At 42.3% G+C, this 23,590-nt stretch overlaps 1 protein-coding gene across 1 annotated transcript; it reads right to left on the bottom strand.

The window, feature by feature from the left end:
- Window positions 1-1,311: 1,311 nt before the first annotated feature.
- LOC103985246 (small ribosomal subunit protein uS5c) lies at window positions 1,312-18,343 on the bottom strand. The gene is made up of 2 exons (XM_009402892.3): window positions 17,646-18,343; window positions 1,312-1,649 (listed from the first exon to the last, which is right to left on the bottom strand). The coding sequence occupies exons 1-2, from the start codon at window positions 18,302-18,304 to the stop codon at window positions 1,400-1,402; spliced, it is 909 nt and encodes a 302-aa protein (XP_009401167.2). The 5' UTR covers window positions 18,305-18,343; the 3' UTR covers window positions 1,312-1,399.
- Window positions 18,344-23,590: the final 5,247 nt, after the last annotated feature.

The raw sequence follows: 23,590 nt of genomic DNA, 5'->3' as shown, positions 1-23,590 counted from the left end.
ACATCTCTTTGGGAATCGGGGATTTTGTTTTCTTGTTCTTCCGCTGCGCATGTGATGTCGCCCCCAAGACAACCCAACACTTGTTACTTGACTCATAGTACAACACCATTTGACGCAAAATTACTGAGGGAAACCATTAGTGTCTCCCAACTTTCTGGTAATGAACTAAAAAGTAACAATGTCTGCAACTCATCAAGAGACATTTTTATAGAAGATAACTAGTTAGTAATACTCTACATTTCATTCAAATACTCAGCAATAGAAGCACCATATCTATATTTTAGGTTCACATGTTTTCTAATAAAAAAAGCTTTGTTACATGTTGTTTTTCTTTCATAAAAACCTTCCAATTTTTTCCAAAGAGAATATGTAGATCTTTCAGTAGAAACATAGTGAAAGACACTATCATCAAGCCACTGTCGAATAAACCTAACTGTTTTTCGATCTAACCTCTTCTACCATCATTTGTCATAGTTGTGGGTTTTGCACTATCTCCTTGCAAAGATTTATATAAATCTTTGCAATATAAGAGATCTTTCATTCTTGATTTCCATATTATCCTGTTTCCATTTAAACTAATCATGCGAGAAACATTACTGAACTCCATATTCAAATATAAAAATTAAATCACCACAACCCTACGATATCAGTTAATGGGATATAAAGATAAATGAGCTTTTGTATATAAAAAATACTAGCAGACCATAACAGATAGCAGAATTAAATGGAACCATAATCAAATACAACACCATAATCAAATAAAACACCAAGATATATATATATATATATATATATATATATATATATATATATATATATATATATATATATATATTAGAATTAAAAACAAGCTATAATGTCTCAACTACTTACTTGGGTCGACATACAGCAATGCACCACTTACCAAAAATGCTATTCATATTTATCATCTATTTTTTCAATTGTGCTGAATTTAAACAGTACATCATCGGCACAATCATCGAGGCTTATGCAGCTTAGTAATTTGCAGTATTAATTTCCTTTCCATGTGTCTACCACAAAGATCAACATTCATATAATGCTACCGACAAAATGCCCCAAACTGATCTAACCAGAAATGAAGGCTTTTGAGAATATTGGCTGATTTGCTTCTGCATACACCATAACCAACACAAGTATCCTGCGGTACATCGCAAGGTATTGGACTTATATCCTGTCTTTCTCATTTATCTTTCAAAAAAAAAAAAACACAAATATCCTGCAGTGAAAAATAAGGATCCTGTCGGAGATGATTGATATAAGTTGGGGGTGCAAACATATGGAAATCGTAGATAAGGGTAAATTTTGCAATTTTTTTCCAAATGAAAAGAGTCAACAGAACTGTCAAACAGATTTAGCAGAAACAGCCTTTGGGTTTGGTTCACTGCCACAATTCTTCCATTGGGATTCCACGCTCACGAGCGACATCTCGGAACTGCCTCATCCTCTGGACAGCGGCAACAGTTGCTCTTGCATTGTTAAGGGCATTTTTACTCCCTAGTTGCTTCCCCAGAGCATTCTCTACACCAGCCATCTCCAACACAATCCTGACAGCTCCACCAGCAATGACACCAGTACCAGGTGAAGCAGGTCTCAGCATGACTTTTGCTGCTCCATAATCTCCATCACATCTATAGAGGATTGGAAAGAGATAGTAATCAGATCTATGGCTACTGGATTATTGGCCAAAAGACAAGGCATATGAACCAAGATATCATAGTAAGCAGTAAAGTGTATGGTTACAGTTAATCCCATCTAACTTCTGGCAGAATATACTAGCTTGATGACTCTTCAGGTTACAATATTCTGCGCCTTTCAAAGAAATAACTCTCGAATCTCATGCTAGAAGCAAGACTGTCAGTTCACTAGTTTCATCGATGGGTTCAATGCAAGAGAAAATCAACTGTTTCGTGTACTCAAATGTTTACGTACCAGATAATCGGATACTGAAATTATTTAAAAAAGCAAGCAGGCATTCACTTACCACAAAAACAATATACTATAGAGTGGACAGCATTGATAACTCAAGCTGTGATCAAGTCGTAATATCTTATAAGCATATAACGGTCATCATTTATGGACTTTCTACCTCTCTCATGTTCCTAAGGGGTGTGGGACAAATAGTCGCTTATCCTCCTGGCTGACTTTTATTAGGCTTGGTTAGCTAGTCTTCCAAGGCAAGAGACATGAGTCTTCCCTCCTGTTTTGGGAGTAGGGGCAGGGTGGCCGTGCCATCTCTCTCCTGGTTTGGGTAGGAAGCCCTTGTAGGATGGTTGGCTAGACCTCCTCTCAAAGGACGAACGCTCCTTTGATCAGAATCTCTCTCTGAGAGTAGTCTGGCAACTTTGGCTTAAATCTGGTCTGATTAGGTCAACTTCAAGCTTAATCTAGATGCAACTTAATCACCCAACTAGAAAGGATGTTGTTGCAAAATCCTACTGCAATTGAAATTGGACCAATTGCTGCCTCAAATTCAGATCTGATCATTATAAGATAAGAATAATAATTAAGACGAGTATTATCATTATAAAGTGCTGATTAGATCAGTGTTTTCGAAAGGCACAGCGAGGCGAAGCTCGAGCGCCTCGTAACAGGGCCGGGCGAGGCATTTGAAGGAGGCACCACTCAGGCACGTGCCTGAGCCCAAGCGTTGGGTGACTCAGGTGTGTGTCTGATCAAATTGAGTTCAGGTTCAACCAATTTCACATAGTTGGCTCAACCAAACCAACAAATCACAGCACTCACCCCTAGCCCTCCCTCCCGACCAAATGTAAGGAATCAAAAAGCCTACCGTGAGATGCCTCTACCCTTCACCACCAGATTGCGAGCTTCCTTTGCCCTATGCCGCTAGAGCTTCCTCTACTCTACGCCACTAGGCTGCGAGCCTCCTCCGCCCTAGGTTGTTGAACCACAAGCATCCCCCACATTATGCCATCTTTGAATCTTTGTTTCTCCGACATGTGAGCTTACATCATTGACCAGCTTCGTTTTGCCTTACCACTATCCTCCACCCTAACCACCACCTTCCTCCGTCGATTGCCACTATCCTCCGCCCTAACCACCACCTTCCTCTGCCAGTTACTTCTCCATCTCTTCTTTCTCAGTTTGTAGGTAACAACAGCTTTGTTAAATGATCTCTTTCCTACACCTTTAATGATCTCCTATTTCCTATTTGTATTTCCTGCACTTTGTTAAATTTCCAACATCAGCTTGAGGTAAGTACACTGTTAGGGGTTAGAACATAATATACTGTTAGGTAAGAACATCACAACTTTGATATCTGCTTTTATTTCCTGCAATGTAACTTGGTACTTTATATGATTGCAGTTTGATATGTTATTTTTATTTTTATGATCATATTTATCAATCATAATATTTTTTAAAATTTTAATATTTTGGAATATCTCGTTTCGCTCGGGTGAGCGCCTAGCGCCTCGAGTGTTTTGGCACCTTGGCACCTTGTGGTTTTGAAAACACTAGATTAGATGTTGAGACCTAGCACTGAGCCCTCCAAGTTCATTGATGAGAAGGATTAAACTGTGGTATATTAGCTATTAGGTCTTGACTTTGTAAAGTCTTCTGCATTAAGTCTTGGCTTAGCTAATGTTCTTTTTCTTTCTTGATTGGAAAAGCAGTCTAGGGATTTTCTGGATTTTGTATTGCAACATACAACATACAACTGAATTATCGTGTAATTTGCTAGACCTCTAGAGGTTGGTGCTTAAAGGGAAAGGTCTTTTATGGTCTGAGATCTATGTTGGTGAATGAAAATCCTAGTTTGGAGAAAACAAAAATTCTTTAGCAGTTTCCATTTCTTTATAACTTGCTAGTGTTTTCAATGTCAGTTCCAAGCCCCAAAGAGTATGAGGGTCATGTTAAGCTATTAATAGCCAACATAAAACTTTATTGGATCTCATTAGCATTAGTCTTAACTAATTTCATTATAGGATTACATCATCATCCAACAGTGACACTAGGCATCTTACAATTCAACTGCCCCAAAGTACAAAGGTGAATTAGAATGGGACCACAGAATTAGATTAGTAGCTTAGAATATCCAACAAAGAAGACAAAGATCATTCATGTCCATGATGGCAACACAGTTAATGATAAGACCTCATGCCACCTACTGAAGGTCTTCTTTCTTTCATAAGGACAGAGAAAAGAAACAAGGGAATAGAAGAGAGGGTAGTATTGATAAGGACTTATAGAGTGGACAGCATTGATAAGTCAAGCTGTGATCAAGTCATAGTATCTTATAAGCTTATAATAGTCTTCATTTATGGACTTTCTGCCTCTCTCATGTTCCAAGGGGTGTGGGACTAATAGTCGGTTATCCTCCGACCAACGCCTTGTCACGGACAAAACTGTAAACGGGGTGTTTGATGTAATGCTCATGTATGTCCGTGTCTTTCGGTTTTGTTCATGCTGTACACAACACGTAAAGGGCTAATAGTAGGCTTAGTAACCCCATTTTCTTTGGTTTTGGTAGTCGTCCTAGGCTTGCAAACAAAGATTGTGTCATGTGGGTACTTGTGGGGATTTCGGTCTGTAGTGGACCATCATTTTGAACCCTTTGTTGTGCGACCGTTCAGAGCTTATGAAGTCTGTTTGTAATTTGCATTGGCTATAAAGTGTTTACTGAAATGATTACTTGTGGATCCCGAGTGAGACGCTTTCTCCAACCCGTTTTCTCTTTTGTAGGTCCTAAGAGACCATTGGAGGTTTCGGGGAGGCTGACATTTGCGGACGGACACGCAAGGGTGCCGCACGACTTAGGCAAAAACAACAAAGTGCGTGATATACGGTATCAAAGCGGGACAAGCACTCATAGAAACACTTGGCATGCAAACGTGGGGGACCTAGTGGGGCTGCGTTGAGGGCAGCCAGCATGCGTGACCGTTTGGGGGAAAACGGGCATAGAGATGTAGGGAAAAGGAGTCGCTCAAAGGAGCAGGCATCTGAGATTGACATTCAAAGGAATGGCCAACCCTTCGCGCAAAAGGCACCACGAGGACAAGCAAGCTTGGAAGAATGCGTAGCGCACAAAGGTTGGGATAGCTGAGTTCGAGCTACGGCTCAATGTTGAAAACCATACTTGATGGTGCTCAAGGCAAGCGAGGCGCTTGGTAAAGGATGAGACCATGCAAGATGGAATAGATTGTTTAGCGACCAAAAGAATTGTGCAAAGCTCACAGAGGTGAGGGGAATTGGTAACTCGAAAAATTCGATACTCATGGAAGGGCTTTATGCGGACGATGATATGTTCGTCGCTATCCCAAGGTGACCGAAACTCGGTGCCATAAAGCATTAAAACTTTTTCTTCAACATGAGAAGGATATGTCCGTAGAAGGCTGAAGTGTGTAGCGAGTTCAGCATGTTGCTAGGCCTTGAGGGGTGCAGCGGGGGTTATATTAACGTGGAGTCACAATCTAGCAAGTGCGTTTGCGAGGGCAGAACAATGCATAGTTTGTTCAGGAAGGTGGAGTAGTCCAAGGGGATGGTGGTCTCCGAAACTTTCAAAGGGAAGGATGCGAAGAGAAAAGTTGCTCTAACGTGATAGATACCTTGGAGGGATTAGTCATGGTTCTCCAGATGGAGAATCATCTGTAACAGACCGCATATATTGAGAAGTACCTCAAAACAACAACTCAACAAAGCTCAACGAACCGAGCGAGCTGTCACGGACAAAATTCTAAACAAGATGTTTGATGTAATGCTTATGTATGTCCGTGTCTTTTGGTTTGTTCATGCTTTGCACAGCATGTAGAGGGACGGTCGAAGGCTTAACAGCCCCATTTTAGTTGGGTGGCCTTCTTGGCTTGTAAATAAAGGTTGTGTAATATGGACACTTGTGAGAGATATTCGGTCTGTAGTGGACCATTTTGACCCTTTGTTGTGCAACCATTCAGAGCTTGTAAAGTGTGTTTGTAATTTGCATTGATTATGAAGTGTTTTCGAAAATGTTTGCTTGTGGATCCCGAGTAACGCGCTTTCTCTAACTCGTTTTCTCTTTTGTAGGTCCTAAGGGACCATAGGAGGTTTCGAGGAGGTTGACCTTTGCGGACGGACATGCAAGGGTACCGCACGACTTAGGCAAAATCAACTAAGTCCGTGACAGATGGTATTAGAGCGGGAAAAACACTCATAAAAACACTTGGCATGCAAACGTGGGGGACCTAGCGAGGCTGCGTTGAGTGCAGCCAGCACACGCGACCGTTTGGGGGAAAACGAGCATGGAGATGTAGGGAAAATGAGTCGCTCAAAGGAGCGGACATCTGAGATTGGCACTCAGAGGAATGACCAACCCTTCGCGCAAGAGGCACCACGAGAACAAGTAAGCTTGGAAGAATGCGTAGCGCACAAAGGTTGGGATGGCTGAGTTCGAGCTACGGCTCGACTTGACAAAAATACTTGATGGTGCTCAAGGCAAGCGAGGCGCTTGGTAAAGGATGAGACAATACAATATGGAATGGGTTGCTCAGCGACCGAAAGAGTTGTGCAAAGCTCACAAAGGTGAGGGGAATTGCTAACTCGAAAAATTTGGTACTCATACAAGGGCTTATATGCAGACGATGGAATGTTCGTGGCCATCCCAAGGCGACCGAAACTCAATCCCATAGAGCATTGAAACTTTCTCTTCGACATGCGAACGATATATCCGTAGGAGGCTAAAGTGTGCAGCGAGTTTAGCACATTGCTAGGCCTTGAGTGGTGCAACGGGGACTGTATCGACGTGGAGTCACAATCTAGCAAGTGCGTTTGTAGGAGGCAAAACAATGTACAGTTTGTTCAGCAAATCGGAGTAGTCCAAGGGGATGGTGGTCTCTGAAACTTTTAGAGAGAAGGAAACGAAAAGAGATGTTGCTCTAATGGGATAGATAGCCAGGAGGGATAAGTCTCGGCTTTCTAGAAGGAGAATCATGTGCAACAGACCGTACATGTTGAGGAGGAGTACCTCAAAAACAACAACTCCACGAAGCTCAATGGACCGAGTGAGCGGCGAGGAGTCATCGCATGATCTCGCTTGAGAGAATACATTGGTGGATGCATGCGAGATCAAGTGGGGGAGCGACCCAAAACAACACAAATGAAGGCACACTTGGAGTCGATATAGAGATCGGACTCAATGGAGGGCTGACCCGTAGAATGGTGGGTGCGAGGGCCACCATCAACTTAATGTAAAACGAGGAGCGGAGCACCTTGGGTGTAACTTGGCGAAGTACCCAAGCAGCATGAAGGGAGCCAGCATAAAAGATGGAACATAGAGCGAAGGCACAGAGCTTTCCTTGGACAGAGGTCAAGGACATGAACTCTTGCAAAGGCAAGAGCGGGATCATGTCGTTTCATGGGTCTTTCACTCTGATGGAGCAGACTTATCTTGCATGGTGCCAAAGACTGAGGGAGCTTCTAGGCACATGCACCTTATCTCGGAGAAGCATTTGATGAAGGAACTAAGACGACTCAACTTACGGAGGCAAAGTTAAGTTCAGAAGGCCTTGGCATGGGGCAAGAGGACGCGATGGCAAGTACTCTTGAAGAATATGCCATAGTGTTGCCATTCAAGTTGCCATAAAGGAAGCGGTGCGCAGCGGAGATTGTGTTGGTAGGTGCAGAGGCCCAGGATCCAAACAATGGTGCACCATTTTCAACGAAGTCGGTGGACTTCGGGAGCTACTAAGCGACGGACTGTCCTAAAGCGGTGCTTCATCTAAGTGTGACCTAAGAGCGGGTGGATGAAGGTCGATTACCAAAGGAGCGAACACAATCAAAAGTGGAAGAGGCCCTACGATATGTTGGCAGAGGTCACATATGAAGGGATCGCAATCCGAGTTCATCCCACAATGATCAGAATGCAATAGAGATGTCACCAGGAGGCGACATGGTGCAGCGGATCGTGGTGGAATAGTTCGTGGCAATTCGATACACACAAATTGTAGCCCCGTGAGGGACTATGTCATACGGAGGTATGATCGAGAGCTACTAGGAGCTCCACTTCGGTGAAACAACACGACGGCATGAAGGGCTATGGATTCAAGGAGTGAAGGTCATGGTATCGCAGAGGCGGGTTTTCCGTGCGTGCATCGAATTTTGCATCGGATAGAAGCCTTGCACATCAGAATATGGGGGTTGTGTACCATCGAGGGAATATTCGAATGCAAGTACCAGTGAGTCCCATGGGAGGGACTTGATCATGCAGAGGCATATCGAAGCAGCTGGAGAGTTGGACTGCTCCAGAGTTCATATTCGCTTAAGGGAGCACGGCAAGTCGGAGGACAAGGTCGAGTAAGCGAACGTTGCTACCAAGGAAGCTAAGGAGAACATAATCGGTGCAAACCCTACAACATGATGGTAAAGGCCCTACATAGGAGTCGCAGTCTGCCTTTCCATTGACCAAAGGGAGCTACTTGAAGAACATAGAGGTGTTGAAACAGGAGGTCAAAAGGGGCGAGGAAGCGACAACGAGTCCAGAGGGACTTAGCTATCCAAAATCAAGCATCAGTTAGAATGGAGGTGAACTCGGAGGAGTGCCATAACGACATCTACTGATTGTGAAGAAAAGGGATGCAGATGCGAGGCGACGAATAATAGAGCCATGGGCATGGCAGCACCATGGTACCATAGAGGTGGGACTTCTGTGAAAGTCATTGATCCCTTACTCTCATGGAGGGAGAGTGCTTGGTCGTGAAAGAGACCGAGGAGGTGGAGCATGCAAAGGCAAACTCCAAGTACCGAGACAAGGTTGAAGGGCAAAGACCAAGGAACTTCGTGAGACCGGTGTTAACGAGCTTCTCATCAAGATAGCCGAAAGTGTAGGACTTCGGGTCGTGCAAGAGTGCACGACCAAGGAACGAAGCAGGCAGTACGCGGTGCTATACCTTTGCTACTTAGTGGAGTAGGCGACAGGGTTGATGGAGAAGACGGTACAATCTCAGAGGCGACCAAAACTATTAGAGACTTACTCCAAGTTGGGGTGAAAACTTCCTGCATTCCAGAAGTTCGATGGCATTGAGAAGGTGAATCACAATAGCTAACTCGATGCAAGGAGTGCAAACACTTTGAGTGCTTCAGAAATGTAAGCAAAGAGCAGGCGAAGGTCAGTAACCAGCTCGATGCATGGAGTACAACCCTTGAGGAGGGGGCGAAGTTAAGTAACCATTGTCTTCTCAACTCTTAAGAGAATGGGCGAAACTGAGTACCCCAATTCTCTTATCTATCCAGCAGAGAAGCTCTGCACAAGTTCAAAGACCCTTCGAAGATAATGGAAGACAATAGTTGTCAAATCCTGACCAATGGTGATCAGTGCTACTGAGAGTAGATTATCCGCTTCATTTCCTAATAAAATGTCAATCGAAAGCGGAAGTGATGCGAATCTACTTGAAAGTGACAACTAAATGAAAGAAGAGTCGATGGGCAAATTTTGTGGAGCAAGGACCCAAAACTTCAGAAGTTTGCGAGGCGATGCTCGTTAAAGCTCCAACAAGCATCCACCCAGTTCAAGCAGCATGAGGCATTTGAGAGACCGACGCATAGTAAGGATTGTCTTTTCCTTCATCTGATGGACCCGTAGAAACTAACAGGGATCAAAAGTTCGACTACTTAACAACAGTAGTAGAGAGCAGCTAGGAGCCAAGAGACGCATTCCAATTGAAGCAGAAGATTGAAGAAGAAGATTGAAGACTCAACAAAGGCGAGGAGTTGCAGTGTCGACAAAGGCTTCGACGAGGACGTCGAAGGAATAAGTGGGGGAGAATGTCAAAGACAAAATTCTAAACAGGATGTTTGATGTAATGCTTATGTATGTCCATGTCTTTTGGTTTGTTCATGCTTTGCACAGCATGTAGAGGGACGGTCGAAGGCTTAACAGCCCCATTTTAGTTGGATTTGGTGGCCTTCTTAGGCTTGTAAATAAAAGTTGTGTCATGTGAACACTTGTTGATATATTCGGTCTGTAGTTAACCATTTTGACCCTTTATTGTGCAACCATTCAGAGCTTGTAAAGTGTGTTTGTAATTTGCATTGATTATGAAGTGTTTTCGAAAATGTTTGCTTGTGGATCCCGAGTGAGGCGCTTTCTCTAACCCGTTTTCTCTTTTGTAGGTCCTAAGGGACCATGGGAGGTTTCGGGGAGGCTGACCTTTACGGACGGACACGCAAGGGTGCCACACGACTTAGGCAAAAACAACTAAGTCCGTGACATTACGGCGAGGAGTCGTCGCATGATCTCGCTTGAGATAATGCATTGGGGGAGGCATTACGAGATCAAGTGGGGAAGCGACCCAAAACGACATAAATGAAGGCACTCTTGGAGCCGATATATAAATCGGACTCAACGAAAGGTTGACCCATGGAATGGTGGGCACGAGGGCCACTATCAACTTAATGCAAATCGAGGAGCGGAGCAACTTGGGTGTAACTTGGTAAAGGACCCAAGCCACATAAAGGGAGTTGGCACAAAAGATGAAACATAGAGCGGAGGCATGAAGTTTTACTTAGACAGAGATCCAGGACATAAACTCTTGTAGAGGCAAGAGCAGGATCATATTGTTCTATGGATCCCTCATTTTGATGGAGCGAACTCATCCTGCATGGTGCCAAAGACGAAGGAAGCTTCAAAGCACATGCACCTTATCTTGGAGAAGCATTTAACGGAGGAACTAAGACGACTCAACTTACGGAGGTGAAGTTGGGTTCAAAAGGCCTTGGCACGGGGTAAGAGGACACGGAGGTATGTACTCTTGAAGAATATGTCATAGTGCTGCTATTCAAGTTTTCATGAAGGAAGCGGTGTGCAGTGGAGATTATGCTGGTGGGGCTAAAGGCCTAGGATCCAAATAATGGTGCACCAATTTCAGCGAAGTCGGTGGACTTCAGGAGCTACCAGGCAATGGACTATCCTAGAGCTGTGCTTCGTTTGGGTGTGACCCGAGAGCGGGTGGATGAAGGTCGATTGCCAGTGGAGCGAACACAATCGAAGATGGAAGAGGCCCTATGATGTGTTGGCAAAGGTCATACATGGAGGGATCGATATCCGAATTCATTTCACAATGATCAGAATGCAATGAAAATGTCAACAGTTGTCGACATGGTGCAGCGATCATAATGGAATAGCTCATGGCATTGCGATACACAAGAAACTAGTCCCGCGAGGGACTATATCATACGGAGGTATGATCTGGAGCTATTGGGAGCTCGACTTCGGTGAACAACACGACGGCAAGAAAGGCTATGGATTCAAAGAGTGAATGTCATGGTATCGAAGAGGCGGATCTTCTGTGCGTGCATCGAATTTTGCATCGGATAAAAGCCTTAGTCATCAGCATATAGGGGTTGTGTACCACCGAGGGAGAATTTCGAATGCAAGAACCAGTGAGTCCCATAGGGGGACTTAATCATACAAAAGTATGATAAGAGCGGTTGGAGAGTTGGACTATTCTAGAGCTCATATTCGCTTAAGGGAGCCCGACAAGTTAGAGGACAAGGCCGAGTAAGCGAACGTTGCTACCAAGAAAGCTAAGGATAACAGAATCGGTTCAAACCCAACAAACACGATGGTAGAGGCCATGTATGGGAGTTGTAGTCTGTCTTTCCATCGACCAAGGGGAACTGCACGGAGAACACAAAGGTGTTGAAGTAAGGGGTCGAAAGGGGCGAGAAAACAACGACAAGTCCAGAGGGACTTAGCTACCCAAAAACCAGTGAGTCCCATGGGGGGACTTGATCATGCAGAGGTATGATCGGAGCGGCTAGAGAGTTGGACTACTCCAGAGCTCATATTCACTTAAGGGAGCCCGGTAAGTTAGAGGACAATGTTGAGTAAGCGAATATTGCTACCAAGGAAGCTAAGGAGAATAGAATCGGTGCAAACCCTACAATATGATAGCGGAGGCCATGCATAGGAGTTGCAGTCTATCTTTTCATCGATCAAGGGTAACTGCTCGAAGAACACAGAAGTGTTGAAGCAGGAGGTCGAAAGGGGCGAGGAAGTGACGACAAGTTCAAAGGGACTTAGATACCCAAAAACCAGTGAGTCCTATGGGGGGGCTTGATCATACAGAGGTATGATCAAAGCGGTTGGAGAGTTGAACTGCTCTAGAGCTCATATTCGCTTAAGGGAGCCTGGCAAGTCAAAGGACAAGACCAAGTAGCCGAACGTTGCTACTAAGGAAGCTAAGGAGAACAGAATCGGTACAAACCCTGCAACATGATGGTGAAGGCCATGTATAGGAGTTGCAGTCTGTCTTTCCATCGACTAAGAGGAACTGCTCGGAGAACACAAAAGTGTTGAAGCAAGGGGTCAAAAGGGGCGAGAAAACAACGTCGAGTCCAGAGGGACTTAGCTACCCAAAAACTAGTGAGTCCTATGGGAGGGACTTGATCATGCAGAGGTATGATCGGAGCGGTTGGAGAGTTGGACTGCTCCAGAGCTCGCATTCGCTTAAGAGAGCCCGACAAGTAAGAGGACAAGGTCGAGTAAGTGAACGTTGCTACCAAGAAAGCTAAGGATAACATAATCGGTGCAGACCCTACAACATGATAGTGAAGGCCATGCATGGGAGTTGCGGTCTATCTTTCCATCGATCGAGGGTAACTGCTCGAAGAACATAGAGGTGTTGAAGTAGGAGGTCGAAAGGGACGAGGAAGCGACGACAAGTTCAGAGGGACTTAGATACCCAAAAACCAGTGAGTCCTATGGGGGGGCTTGATCATACAGAGGTATGATCAGAGCAACTGGAGAGTTGAACTACTCTAGAGCTCATATTCACTTAAGGGAGTCCGATAAGTCAAAGGACAAGGCCAAGTAACCGAACGTTGCTACCAAGGAAGCTAAGGAGAACAGAATCGGTACAAACCCTGCAACATGATGGCGAAGGCCATGCATGGGAGTTGCAGTCTGTCTTTCCATCGACCAAGAGGAACTGCTCGGAGAACACAAAAGTGTTGAAGCAGAGGGTCGAAAGGAGCGAGGAAACAACGACGAGTCCAGAGGGACTTAGCTATCCAAAAACTAGTGAGTCTCATGGGAGGGACTTGATCATGTAGAGGTATGATCGGAGCGGTTGGAGAGTTGGACTGTTCCAGAGCTCGTATTCGCTTAAGGGAGCCCTGCAAGTCAGAGGACAAGGTCGAGTAAGTGAACGTTGCTACCAAGAAAGCTAAGGAGAACAGAATCGGTGCAAACCCTACAATATAATGACGGAGGCAATGCATGGGAGTTGCAGTATGTCTTTCCAACGATCAAGGGGAACTGCTCGGAGAACACAGAGGTTTTGAAGTAGGAGGTCTAAAAGGGCGAGGAAGCGACGACGAGTCCAGAGGGACTTAGCTATCTAAACACTAGTGAGTCCCATGGGGGAACTTGATAATCGAACAAACCTTGCAACATGATGGCGAAGTCAGAAGAAAACCAGCCATGCAACCGAACGTTGCTACCAAGGAAGCTAAGGAGAACAAAATCGGTACAAACCCTGCAACATGATGGCGAAGTCCATGCATGGGAGTTGTAGTCTGTCTTTCCATCGACCAAGAGGAACTGCTCGGAGAACATAAAAGTGTTGAAACAGAGGGTCGAAAGAGGCGAGGAAACAACAACGAGTCCAGAGGGACGTAGCTACCCAAAAACTAGTGAGTCCCATGGGAGGGACTTGATCATGCAGAGGTATGATCGGAGCTGCTGGAGAGTTGGAGTGCTCCAGAGCTCATATTCGCTTAAGGGAGCTCGGCAAGTCAGAGGACAAGGTCGAGTAAGCGAACGTTGCTACCAAGGAAGCTAAGGAGAACAGAATCGGTGCAAACCCTACAACATGATAGTAAATGCCCTACATAGGAGTCGCAGTCTGCCTTTCCATCAACCATGGGGAATTGTTCTGAGAATACAAAGGTGTTGAAGCAGGGGGTCGAAAGGGGCGAGGAAGCGACGATGAGTCCAGAGAGACTTAGCTACCCAAAAAAACTAAGTATCGGTTAGAATGGAGGTGGACTTGGAGGAATGTCATAGTGCCACAGAGGTAGATCTACCGACCACGAAGAAAGAGACGCAGATGCGAGGCGATAGATAATAGGGCCATGGGCATGGCAACGCCATGGTACCACAAAGACAGGACTTCAATGAAGTCATCGATCCCTTGTTCTCATGAAGGGAGAGCGCTTGGTCGTGAAAGGGGCCGATGAGGTGGAAAATGCAGAGGCAAACTCTAAGTACTGAGACAAGACTGAATGACAGAGGCCAAGGAACTTCGTAAGAGTGGTGTCAATGAGTTTCTCATCAAGATAGCCGAAAATGAAGGACTTCGGGTCGATACAAGAGTGCTCAACCAAGGAACGAAGTAGGCAGTACACGGTGCTGTACCTTTGCGACTCAAAGGAGTGGGCTGCAAAGATGATGGAGAAGACGGTACAATCTCAGAGGCGACCAAAACTATTAGAGACTTACTCCAAGTTGGGGCAAAAACTTTCTGTATTCCAGAAGTTCGATGGCATTGAGAAGGTGAATCACAGTAGCTAACTCAACGCAATGAGTGCAAACACTTCGAGTGCTTCAGAAGTGTGAGCAAAGAGCGGGCGAAGGTTAGTAACCAACTCGATGCATGAAGTACAACCCTCAAGGAGGCAGGCGAAGTCAAGTAACATTTGCCTTCTTAACTCTTAAGAGAATGGGCGAAACCGAATACCCTAATTCTTTTATCTATCCAGCAGAGGAGCTCTACATAGATTCAAAGACCGTTCGACGAAACCTAGTGGAAGACGATAGTTGTCAAATCCTCACCAATGGTGATCAGTGCCACTGAAAGTATATTATCCGCTTCATTTCCCAACAAAATGCTAATAAAAAACGGAAGTGATGTGAACCTACTTGGAAGTGACGACTAAGTGGAAGAAGAATCGATAGACAAATTTTACAAAGGACCAAAAATTTTAAAGTCTGCGAGGCGATGCTCGTTAAAGCTTTAACAAGCATCCACCTAGTTCAAGCGACATGTGGCATTTAAGAGACTAACGCATATTAAGGATGATCTTTTCCTTCATCTGAGAAATCCGCAGGAAACAACAAGGATCAACACAACTCAGCCGACCCCACACCAGATTCAGAGTCAGAGTCATGGGCGAGTTGAAGCAACATGGCAGATCAAAGTTCGACTACTCAACAACAGCGGCGAAATGTCGTTGAAGCCAAGAGGCGCATCGCAACTGGAGAAAAAGATTGAAGATTCAACAAAGGCGAGGAGATGCAGCGTCTGCAAAGGCTTCAACGATGACGTCGAAGGAATAAGTGGGGGATAATGTCACGGACAAAAATGTAAACGGGGTGTTTGATGTAATGCTCATGTATGTCCATGTCTTTCAGTTTTGTTCATGCTTTACATAGTATGTAAAAGGCTACCAGTAGGCTTAACAGCCCCATTTTCTTTGATTTTAGTGATCGTCCTAGGCTTGCAAACAAAGGTTATGTCATGTGGGCACTTGTGGAGATTTCGGTCTATAGTGGATCATTTTGGACCCTTTGTTGTGCGATCGTTCAGGACTTGTGAAGTATGTTTGTAATTTGCATTGGCTATGAAGTGTTTACTGAAATGATTGCTTGTGGATCTCGAGTAAGACTCTTTCTCTAACCCGTTTTCTCTTTTGTAGGTCCTAAGGGACCGTAGGAGATTTAGGAGAGACTGACCTTTGTGGACTGACACGCAAGGGTGCCGCACGACTTAGGCAAAAACAGCTAAGTACATGATAGCCTCCTCGCTGACTTTTTTAGGCTTAGTCAGCTATAGTCTTCGAATGTTAGAGACATGTGTCCTCCCTCATGTGTTGGGAGTAGGAGTTGGGTGGCTGCCTCATCTCTCTCCTGGCTTGGGTAGGAAGCCCTCATACGATGGATGGCTAGACCTCCTCTTAAAGGACGAACTCTCCTTTAATCAAGATCTCTCTCTAAGAGTAGTCTGACAACTTTGGCTTAAATCTGGTCAGATTAGGTCCACTTCGAGCTTTATCTAGATGCAACTTAATCACCCGACATTGTTGCAAAATCCTATTGCAATTGAAATTAGACCCATTGCTATCTCAAATTGAGATCTAATCACTATAAGATAAGAATGATAATTATGACGAGTATTATCATTATAAAGTGCTGATTAGATCAGTGTTTTCAAAAGGCCCTCAGCGAGGCGAAGCCCGAGCACTTCATAACAGGGCCGAGCGAGGCATTTGAAGGAGGCACCACTCAGGTGCATGCTTGAGCCCACGCATTGGGAGACTCAGGCATGTGTCCAATCAAATTGAGTTCAAGTTCAACCAATTTCACATAGTTAGCTCAACCAAACTAACTAATAAGTAATAACAACACTCACCCCCAGCCATATTTATTTTATAATCATATTTATCAATCATAATATATATTTTTTTAATTTTAATATTTGGGAACGTCTCGTTTCGCTTGGGAAAGCACCTATCGCCTCGAGCGTTTTGGCACCTTGTGCTTTGGAAAACACTAGATTAGATGTTGAGACCTAGCACTGAGCCCTCCAAGTTCATTGATGAGAAGGATTAAACTGCGGTATATTAGCTATTAGGTCTTGACTTTGTAAAGTCTTCTGCATTAAGTCTTGGCTTAGTGAATGTTATTTTTCTTTCTTGATTGGAAAAGCAGTCTAGGGATTTTCTGGATTTTGTATTGCAACATAAAACATACAACTGAATTATGGTGTAATTTGCTAGACCTCTAGAGGTTGGTGCTTAAAGGGAAAGGTCTCTTATGGTCTGAGATCTATGTTGGTGAATCAAAATCCTAGTTTGGAGCAAACAAAAATTCTTTAGCAGTTTCCATTTCTTTATAACTTGCTCTTGTGTTTTCAATGTCAGTTCCAAGCCCAAAAGAGTGAGGGTCATGTTAAGCTATTAATAGCCAACATAAAACTTTATCAGATCTCATTAACATTAGTCTTAACTAATTTCATTATAGGATTAGATCATCATCCAACAGTGACATTAGGCATCTTACAATTCAAGTGCCCTAAAGTACAAAGGTGAATTAGAATGGGACCATAGAATTAGATTAGTAGCTTAGAATATAGGAACACACTAAGGGAAAATGTTATAATTGGTAAATAAAACAATTACGAGGAAATAAAAAAGAAAATAGACGGCGGATACAGAAAAATCAATACTCCAATATCATATTATCTGTTTCACATAAACCACTATACATAATTGAAGCATACAAAACTCATTTTAATGGAGTGATCAGAAGTATGCAACAGAAAGCAGCTTATCATCTGCCTCTACCACATTGAGCTGGGCCTCTAGGTTTTGAAAAATGTGTCAGATTGAGTATTGTAACACTTCTTCATCACAGGAATAGTGTGATTCCTGAGCATCAGCATCCATGAAACTTGCACTCTAAATTATCAAGCACATTTCGGCATTGGCAAAAAATATGATTTCATCACGGTAAACTAAAGATTTAGCTTATTTATAACTTCTCCGATTCCTCTCAATAAATCAACCATAAAGACAAACATCTTATAGGGAAAGCAGAACAACAAGAGATTTGAAGCAAGCATTAACAAAAACTTATGAATCAAGAGCCCAACTTTGCATTTGAAGGAAAAATGACAGAGAAACGGATGGATTACCTGTGAGGGAAGGTCAAGTATTTGGTCATGGGCACCGACACGATGTTCCTACGGGCGTTCCCTGCGGACTTGGCGATAGCGTCGACCACCTCCTTGGCCTTCCCGACCCCGACGCCAACCTGCCCCTTCTTGTCCCCCACCACCACGATGGCACGAAAAGAAAGCTTCTTGCCGCCCTTGACGACCTTGGTGACCCTCCTCACCTGGACGACCCGCTCCTCGAACCCATCGTTGGGCCTGTCCCGCTTCTTCCGGCCGAGGAGGCCGCTGGATTTCTTGACCTTTCCGTCCATGACGTAGATGTCGTTCCCGAGCACGGACTCGCCGCTGTAGGCGGCGCCGTAGATCTCCTCGTAGGCGGCGGCGACCTCCTCCTCGGACTCGGGGGGAAGCTCGTCGAAGGAGGGTGGGGCAACGTAGCCTTCCGGCGGGGCCGGGGGGTCGAAGGGGATGTCGTCGTTGGGGTCGACGTTGTCGAAGAAGGAGGTGTCGATGTCGGCCGTGGCGGCCAATTTGGGGAGGGTTCGGGCGCGGAAGGAGGAGGAGGAAGGGAGCAGGGTGGCACAGAGGGGCTTGAGGCAGAGGCCGCCGCGGTGAAGAGGAGGGTGGAGGGAGAGGGAGGAGAGAGCGGCGGTGATGGCCGCTGTCGCTAAAGCCATCCTCTCGCTGCTGTTTTGGCTTCGAAGGTGTGAGAGTGAGGGAGGGATTCAAAGGCTTATCTCTATTGCTGAGTAGGAACCAAATTGGGGCCCACACTGTGAATCATTTTGATGTTGGGACCCACATTATATTTTTTGGATTTTAAGTAATTATGGAAGAAATTTTTTTTTAGGTTTTTATTATGACTTGATAAAGTCTCGGCAGAATTACTTATTATATGTACAGTTAAATGATCGAAGGTTAGATATATAGGCTATGATTAGTCTCAAATACGACATTTATATGCGTTTACATGCAATTAAAAAAGTAATTGAAGTACTAACTTGATGCAACATATATCGTCCGAAGATAAAATCTGCAATTAGACATAATATCTACCTGTCATATAATTATATCAATTTTATATTATGTTCCTTTACGGCTTAATATTTGTAATGTGCATCAATTTTTGTTGATCACGTATATATGTTCAACATAATTATGCCAATTTTAATTTTAACCTAGTTTGATTTTATAATTTTCTCTATAAATATAGGTAGAAAGTGTTGAACAACATTAATTAAAAAAAAGTTTATATACAAATAAATATAAGTCGATCGTAACACATAACGAAATTAAATGAAAATCACAATCAAATAGGATACCAAGATTTCGTGTAAAACCCGTCCAACGTGAAAGATAAAAACCACGAGGCAAGTAAGGGAAAATCTACTATAAAAATAATGAATGTACAAATCTCAAAATCTTTTGCCCAAAACCCAAGCAACAATCACAAAAAAATAATTAGGATACAAGGATTATGCTACTGTGCACAATATCTAAAATCTCCTGAAGTGATCATAGTAAAAATTTACTATAAATCTGATCTAACCTGAGATGAGAACACTACATGGATGATTAAAAACAACATTTGCGTTATCCTTATCTTTTTCCCTTTCTTTTTTCTCTTATTTTTTTGCCCTCAACTATCATTGTTGCTTCTCTCTTTTTCATAACCACTAATACCCCCTTGTTCTTCCCTAACTGAGTTAGGGTTTAGATTAAATGAGAACGGAGAAGTCTAAAGTGGGATGTGGATAATTAAAACTCACGATGGGTTGAATAATTGGTCATCTACCCAACAACCTTCCCCTTCAGCCCACAAGGGAGGTTGTCTCATGATTCCTCAATGTGAAGCCATGTCGATCAGCTATCAGCATATCTCCTGTCTTTCTTTTAGTAAGATCTTTGTTAATATGTTTGCTTTGTTGTCATTTGTGTGAATTTTCTAAAATTGCAACTGTTTTTCTTCAAGTATATTTCGAATCTAGTGATATCTAACATTTATTTGCTTTGACTTGGAATAAAAAGTTGGATTTTTACAAAAATGGATGGCGCTATGGCTGTCACAATACACCACATAGTTTTCTTGTTTCAGCCTCAATTCTTATAAGAATTCTTTTATCTATAATATTTCTTTGCAAACCTTTATAGCAGTGATATATTCTTCCTCTGTAGTGGAGAGAGCAATGCACATTTGTAATCTAGATTGTCGTGACAAAACTCCCCTTGCAAAAGTGAGTACAAAACCCGTCAACATATGTGCATTTGTGTAACCCGTCAACATATGTGGTCCACCTCCAAAGCTTAAACAAATATTAGAACCTTTCTAGTATCTTCTCGATGTATTTCTCTTGTGACAATCAAATCTTTTTTTTTTCTATAACAAAAAATATGCATGCCTAATATTTGCTTTGCTAGCCTCATGTCCTTCATTGTAAAGGACTAACTCAGTTCCTTCTTTAACTTGTCAATTATAGATATATCTTTCTCAAAGATAAACATGTCATCAACATAAAATAAGAGAATAATAAAATCTTCACCAAACCGTTTGATGTATACATAATAATTTGAAGTCACTCTTTTGTATTCATTTTCAATTATAAATGAATCAAACTTTCTGTATCATTGTCTTGAAACTTACTTCAACCCATACAAACTCTTTCTTAACTTGTAAACAAAATTTTTTTACCTTTGACTTTGAAGCCTTTTAGTTACTCCATATAAATTTATTCCTCTAAATTACCATAAAGGCAAGTCGTCTTCATATCCAACTACTCAACCTCCAAGTCCAAGCTAACAGTAATGCCAAGAGCTACATGAATAGAAGATATTTTAGCAAAAGGAGAAAAAATCTCTTCAAAGTCAGTACATTTCCTTTGACCAAAGCCTTCAAGAATAATATTCTTGAGTCTTCAACCTGAAAACTCACTTGTTCTTCAAGACCTTTATTCTCTTTTGTAGTTGTACCAAATCATATGTGTGGTCCTTCTACAGAGCATCCATATCTTCCTGTATAGCAACTAACCATTTCTTTTTCTACTCACTTTCAACTGCTTCCTAGTAACTCTTTGGTTCACCTGTATTAGTAAGCATCACATACTCATCTGTAGAGTATCTTCTGGAAGATTGATGTTGTTTAGAAGATCTTTTTCAATTGAGGTTCTGTGGAAATTGCTCCCTAACTTCTTCTTACTCAACATGTCCTACATGTAGATCAACATCGGGCTCGACACCATCTTCCTACACATCTCTCTCATCACCCTGATATACTAGAGGAGTAATTGGGTCATAATATACTAATCCTTCTGTAGAAGTCTCGGTTGATGTCTCCTTTTTTAAATCCTCAAAGGTTTAATCCTTAAAAAAGATCATGTCTCTACTTTTAAATACCTTTTGTTTTTCTAGATCCCAAAGCCTATAACCAAACTGATCATATAAGTAGCCAAGAAAAATACATTATTTTGTCTTACTATTCAGCTTGGACCTCTTATTATTTGAAATATGTATAAATGTATGACAACTAAATACTCTCAAATGCCTATAGAAACATCTTTCCCTAACCATACATACTCTACAACATCACTATCTAGGGTTGTATAGAGTGACAAGTTGATCACATCAACTACAGTTCTCAAAGCCTTATCTTAAAACTTTCTGGGTAACTTGACCTATGAAAGCATATATCTTATCTTTTCTATGATGGTGTACAGTTCATCCTCTTTGCAATTGCATTATACTGAGGTATACCAAGAACTATCATCTCATGTTGGATGTCATATGACCTACAATAACCATTAAACAATCTTATGTACTCACCACCTATGATCTTATGCATTTCAAGTACCTTTCTGTCTCCTTTTCAACTCTAGCATAAAACTCTTTGAAGACATTAATAACCTGATCTTTGGTCTTTATAGCATAGACCCAAACTTTCCTAGAAAAGTCATATATAAAAGTGACAAAATAAAGTGCACTACTAATACCGAGTGTTGAATATCATATTTTGATGATAAAATCAATTGATGAGTTTATGATCTAATCTGTGTTTTGAATGACACAAGACTAACTTCGATCAGAAAAGACAAATCGATTAAAGTAGGAGGAATCGAACATTGGGCCACAGTGAAACATGTTAGGAGATTGGATGTCAAGTCGAAGGATCGGTCGACATACCGACATAAGGACTTTGTGCCATGAGTTCGGGCATCGAGCCGAAGGATCGAACATTATGTCAAGGAGATCGAATGTTAGAGAGGTCAACATGCCAATTGGGCAATACACTGAAGTAGAGAATGATGTGCCAAAAGATCGGATGAAGCGTTAGATAAACCAATGACATATCGGACAACATATGATTCATGCTTATAATAATTTGTCTAGACCGAAATAGTTTAGGTCTAATTGAGTTAGTTTCGAGTGTAATCAGGTTAACTCAATTAGGGGCCCATTAGGCCAGAGTTGGGGCTATTTTGGGCTAAGATAAAGGCCCATTCAGTGACCCTTAGCTGGCCCAAGCGATGCCATCGCTTGAGGCTCGACCTCCCAAGCTGTCTAGGCGGTGGTACCACCCAGATATAGTTTTCCAAACTATGTCAACCAATGATACTACCAGACTATGTGGTGGTACTACCTAGTGTCAGTGTCAGACTTGGCGGTGGTACCACCTAGTGTCAGACTGATAGGTGGTGGTATTGCTAATTGTTAGTATAACAGACGATGGTACCATCAGTACCCCGAAATCTCGAAGATTTGAACTTTGACTCCAATTTTTGAAGTCATTTAGGGTCTATAAATATTCCATAAATTCCTGCTTGATAAACATATGAAAGTAGAATAAAAACTCTATGATTCTAAGGTTGTAATATCTTAAAGTGTAGAGTCCCTTCTCCCAGAGCTTAGTGATAGTCCTAAGGGATGTGTGTGAGGAAACACTTGTAAAAGAGGGGTATAAAAGTTCTCTCCTAAGCCTATAAAAAGGAGAAAGAGTTATAATTGTAGTTGATCTTCGTCCATTGGAAAAAAGATCGATAGTGGAAGTCGGTGGCCTCAAGTGAAGAGGAATCGGGAGTGGATGTAGGTCACGATGATCGAACCACTATAAATTCGGTGTACTATTTTCCTTTGCTAGTTACTTTTATTACTTACTTAGCTGCTCACTTCACTTTACATTTACTCTAAGTCAAACTCAAACACTTTCTGATATGGGCTTTATCGAAATGGTTTTTCTACATTGAATGAGTTTTCAAATCGACATAATTTTATGTAAGTACTAATTCAACCCCCCCCTCCCTCCCTCCCTCCCTCTTAGTGTCGATTTTAGTCCTAATAGTTGGTATCATAGTCACGTTTCTCTCCGTTGGTTTAACACCCAAGAGAGATAACTTTTTTCGATAATTTAGAGGGTAATTTTATCATTCATCCTCTTTTGTTCAAATAATTTAGTTGCTACACTTATTGAAAAACTTGAATCATAGTTTTTTTACTTTATATGTATTTGAATTTATGGAATATTATCGAAAGTAGTTTTCAAAAATCTTCTAATATATTGAACGAATGAAATGATTTGGAGAAGAAAACTTTTTTTTTTTATTGCTAAAGCGATGAACACTTTATTTTGTGCTCTAGATAAAAATAAATTCAATCAGGTTTCTATATGGGAAACTGCGTATGATATTTGGTATACACTCAAAATCACATATGAAGGTACAAGTAGAGTTAAAGAGTTTAAAGTCAATCTTTTGATGCATACTTTTAAATTAGTTCGAATAAAGCCAAGTGAAACTATTATTGACATATACACTTGTTTTACATATGTCGTCAATAGTTTAAAAGCTCTTGGTAAATATTTTTCTAATCTTAAACTTATAAATAAGATTATAAGATTCTTTCTAAAAAGTTGAGATTCAAAAGTAATGGCAATACAAGAAGCAAAGGATCTAAATAATTTTCCACTTGAAAAACTT

The sequence above is a fragment of the Musa acuminata genome, chromosome BXJ3-5 (genome assembly GCF_036884655.1).
Source record: "Musa acuminata AAA Group cultivar baxijiao chromosome BXJ3-5, Cavendish_Baxijiao_AAA, whole genome shotgun sequence".
In the NCBI taxonomy this organism is placed as follows: domain Eukaryota; kingdom Viridiplantae; phylum Streptophyta; class Magnoliopsida; order Zingiberales; family Musaceae; genus Musa; species Musa acuminata.
This window is presented reverse-complemented; position numbering and strand designations above follow the sequence as displayed.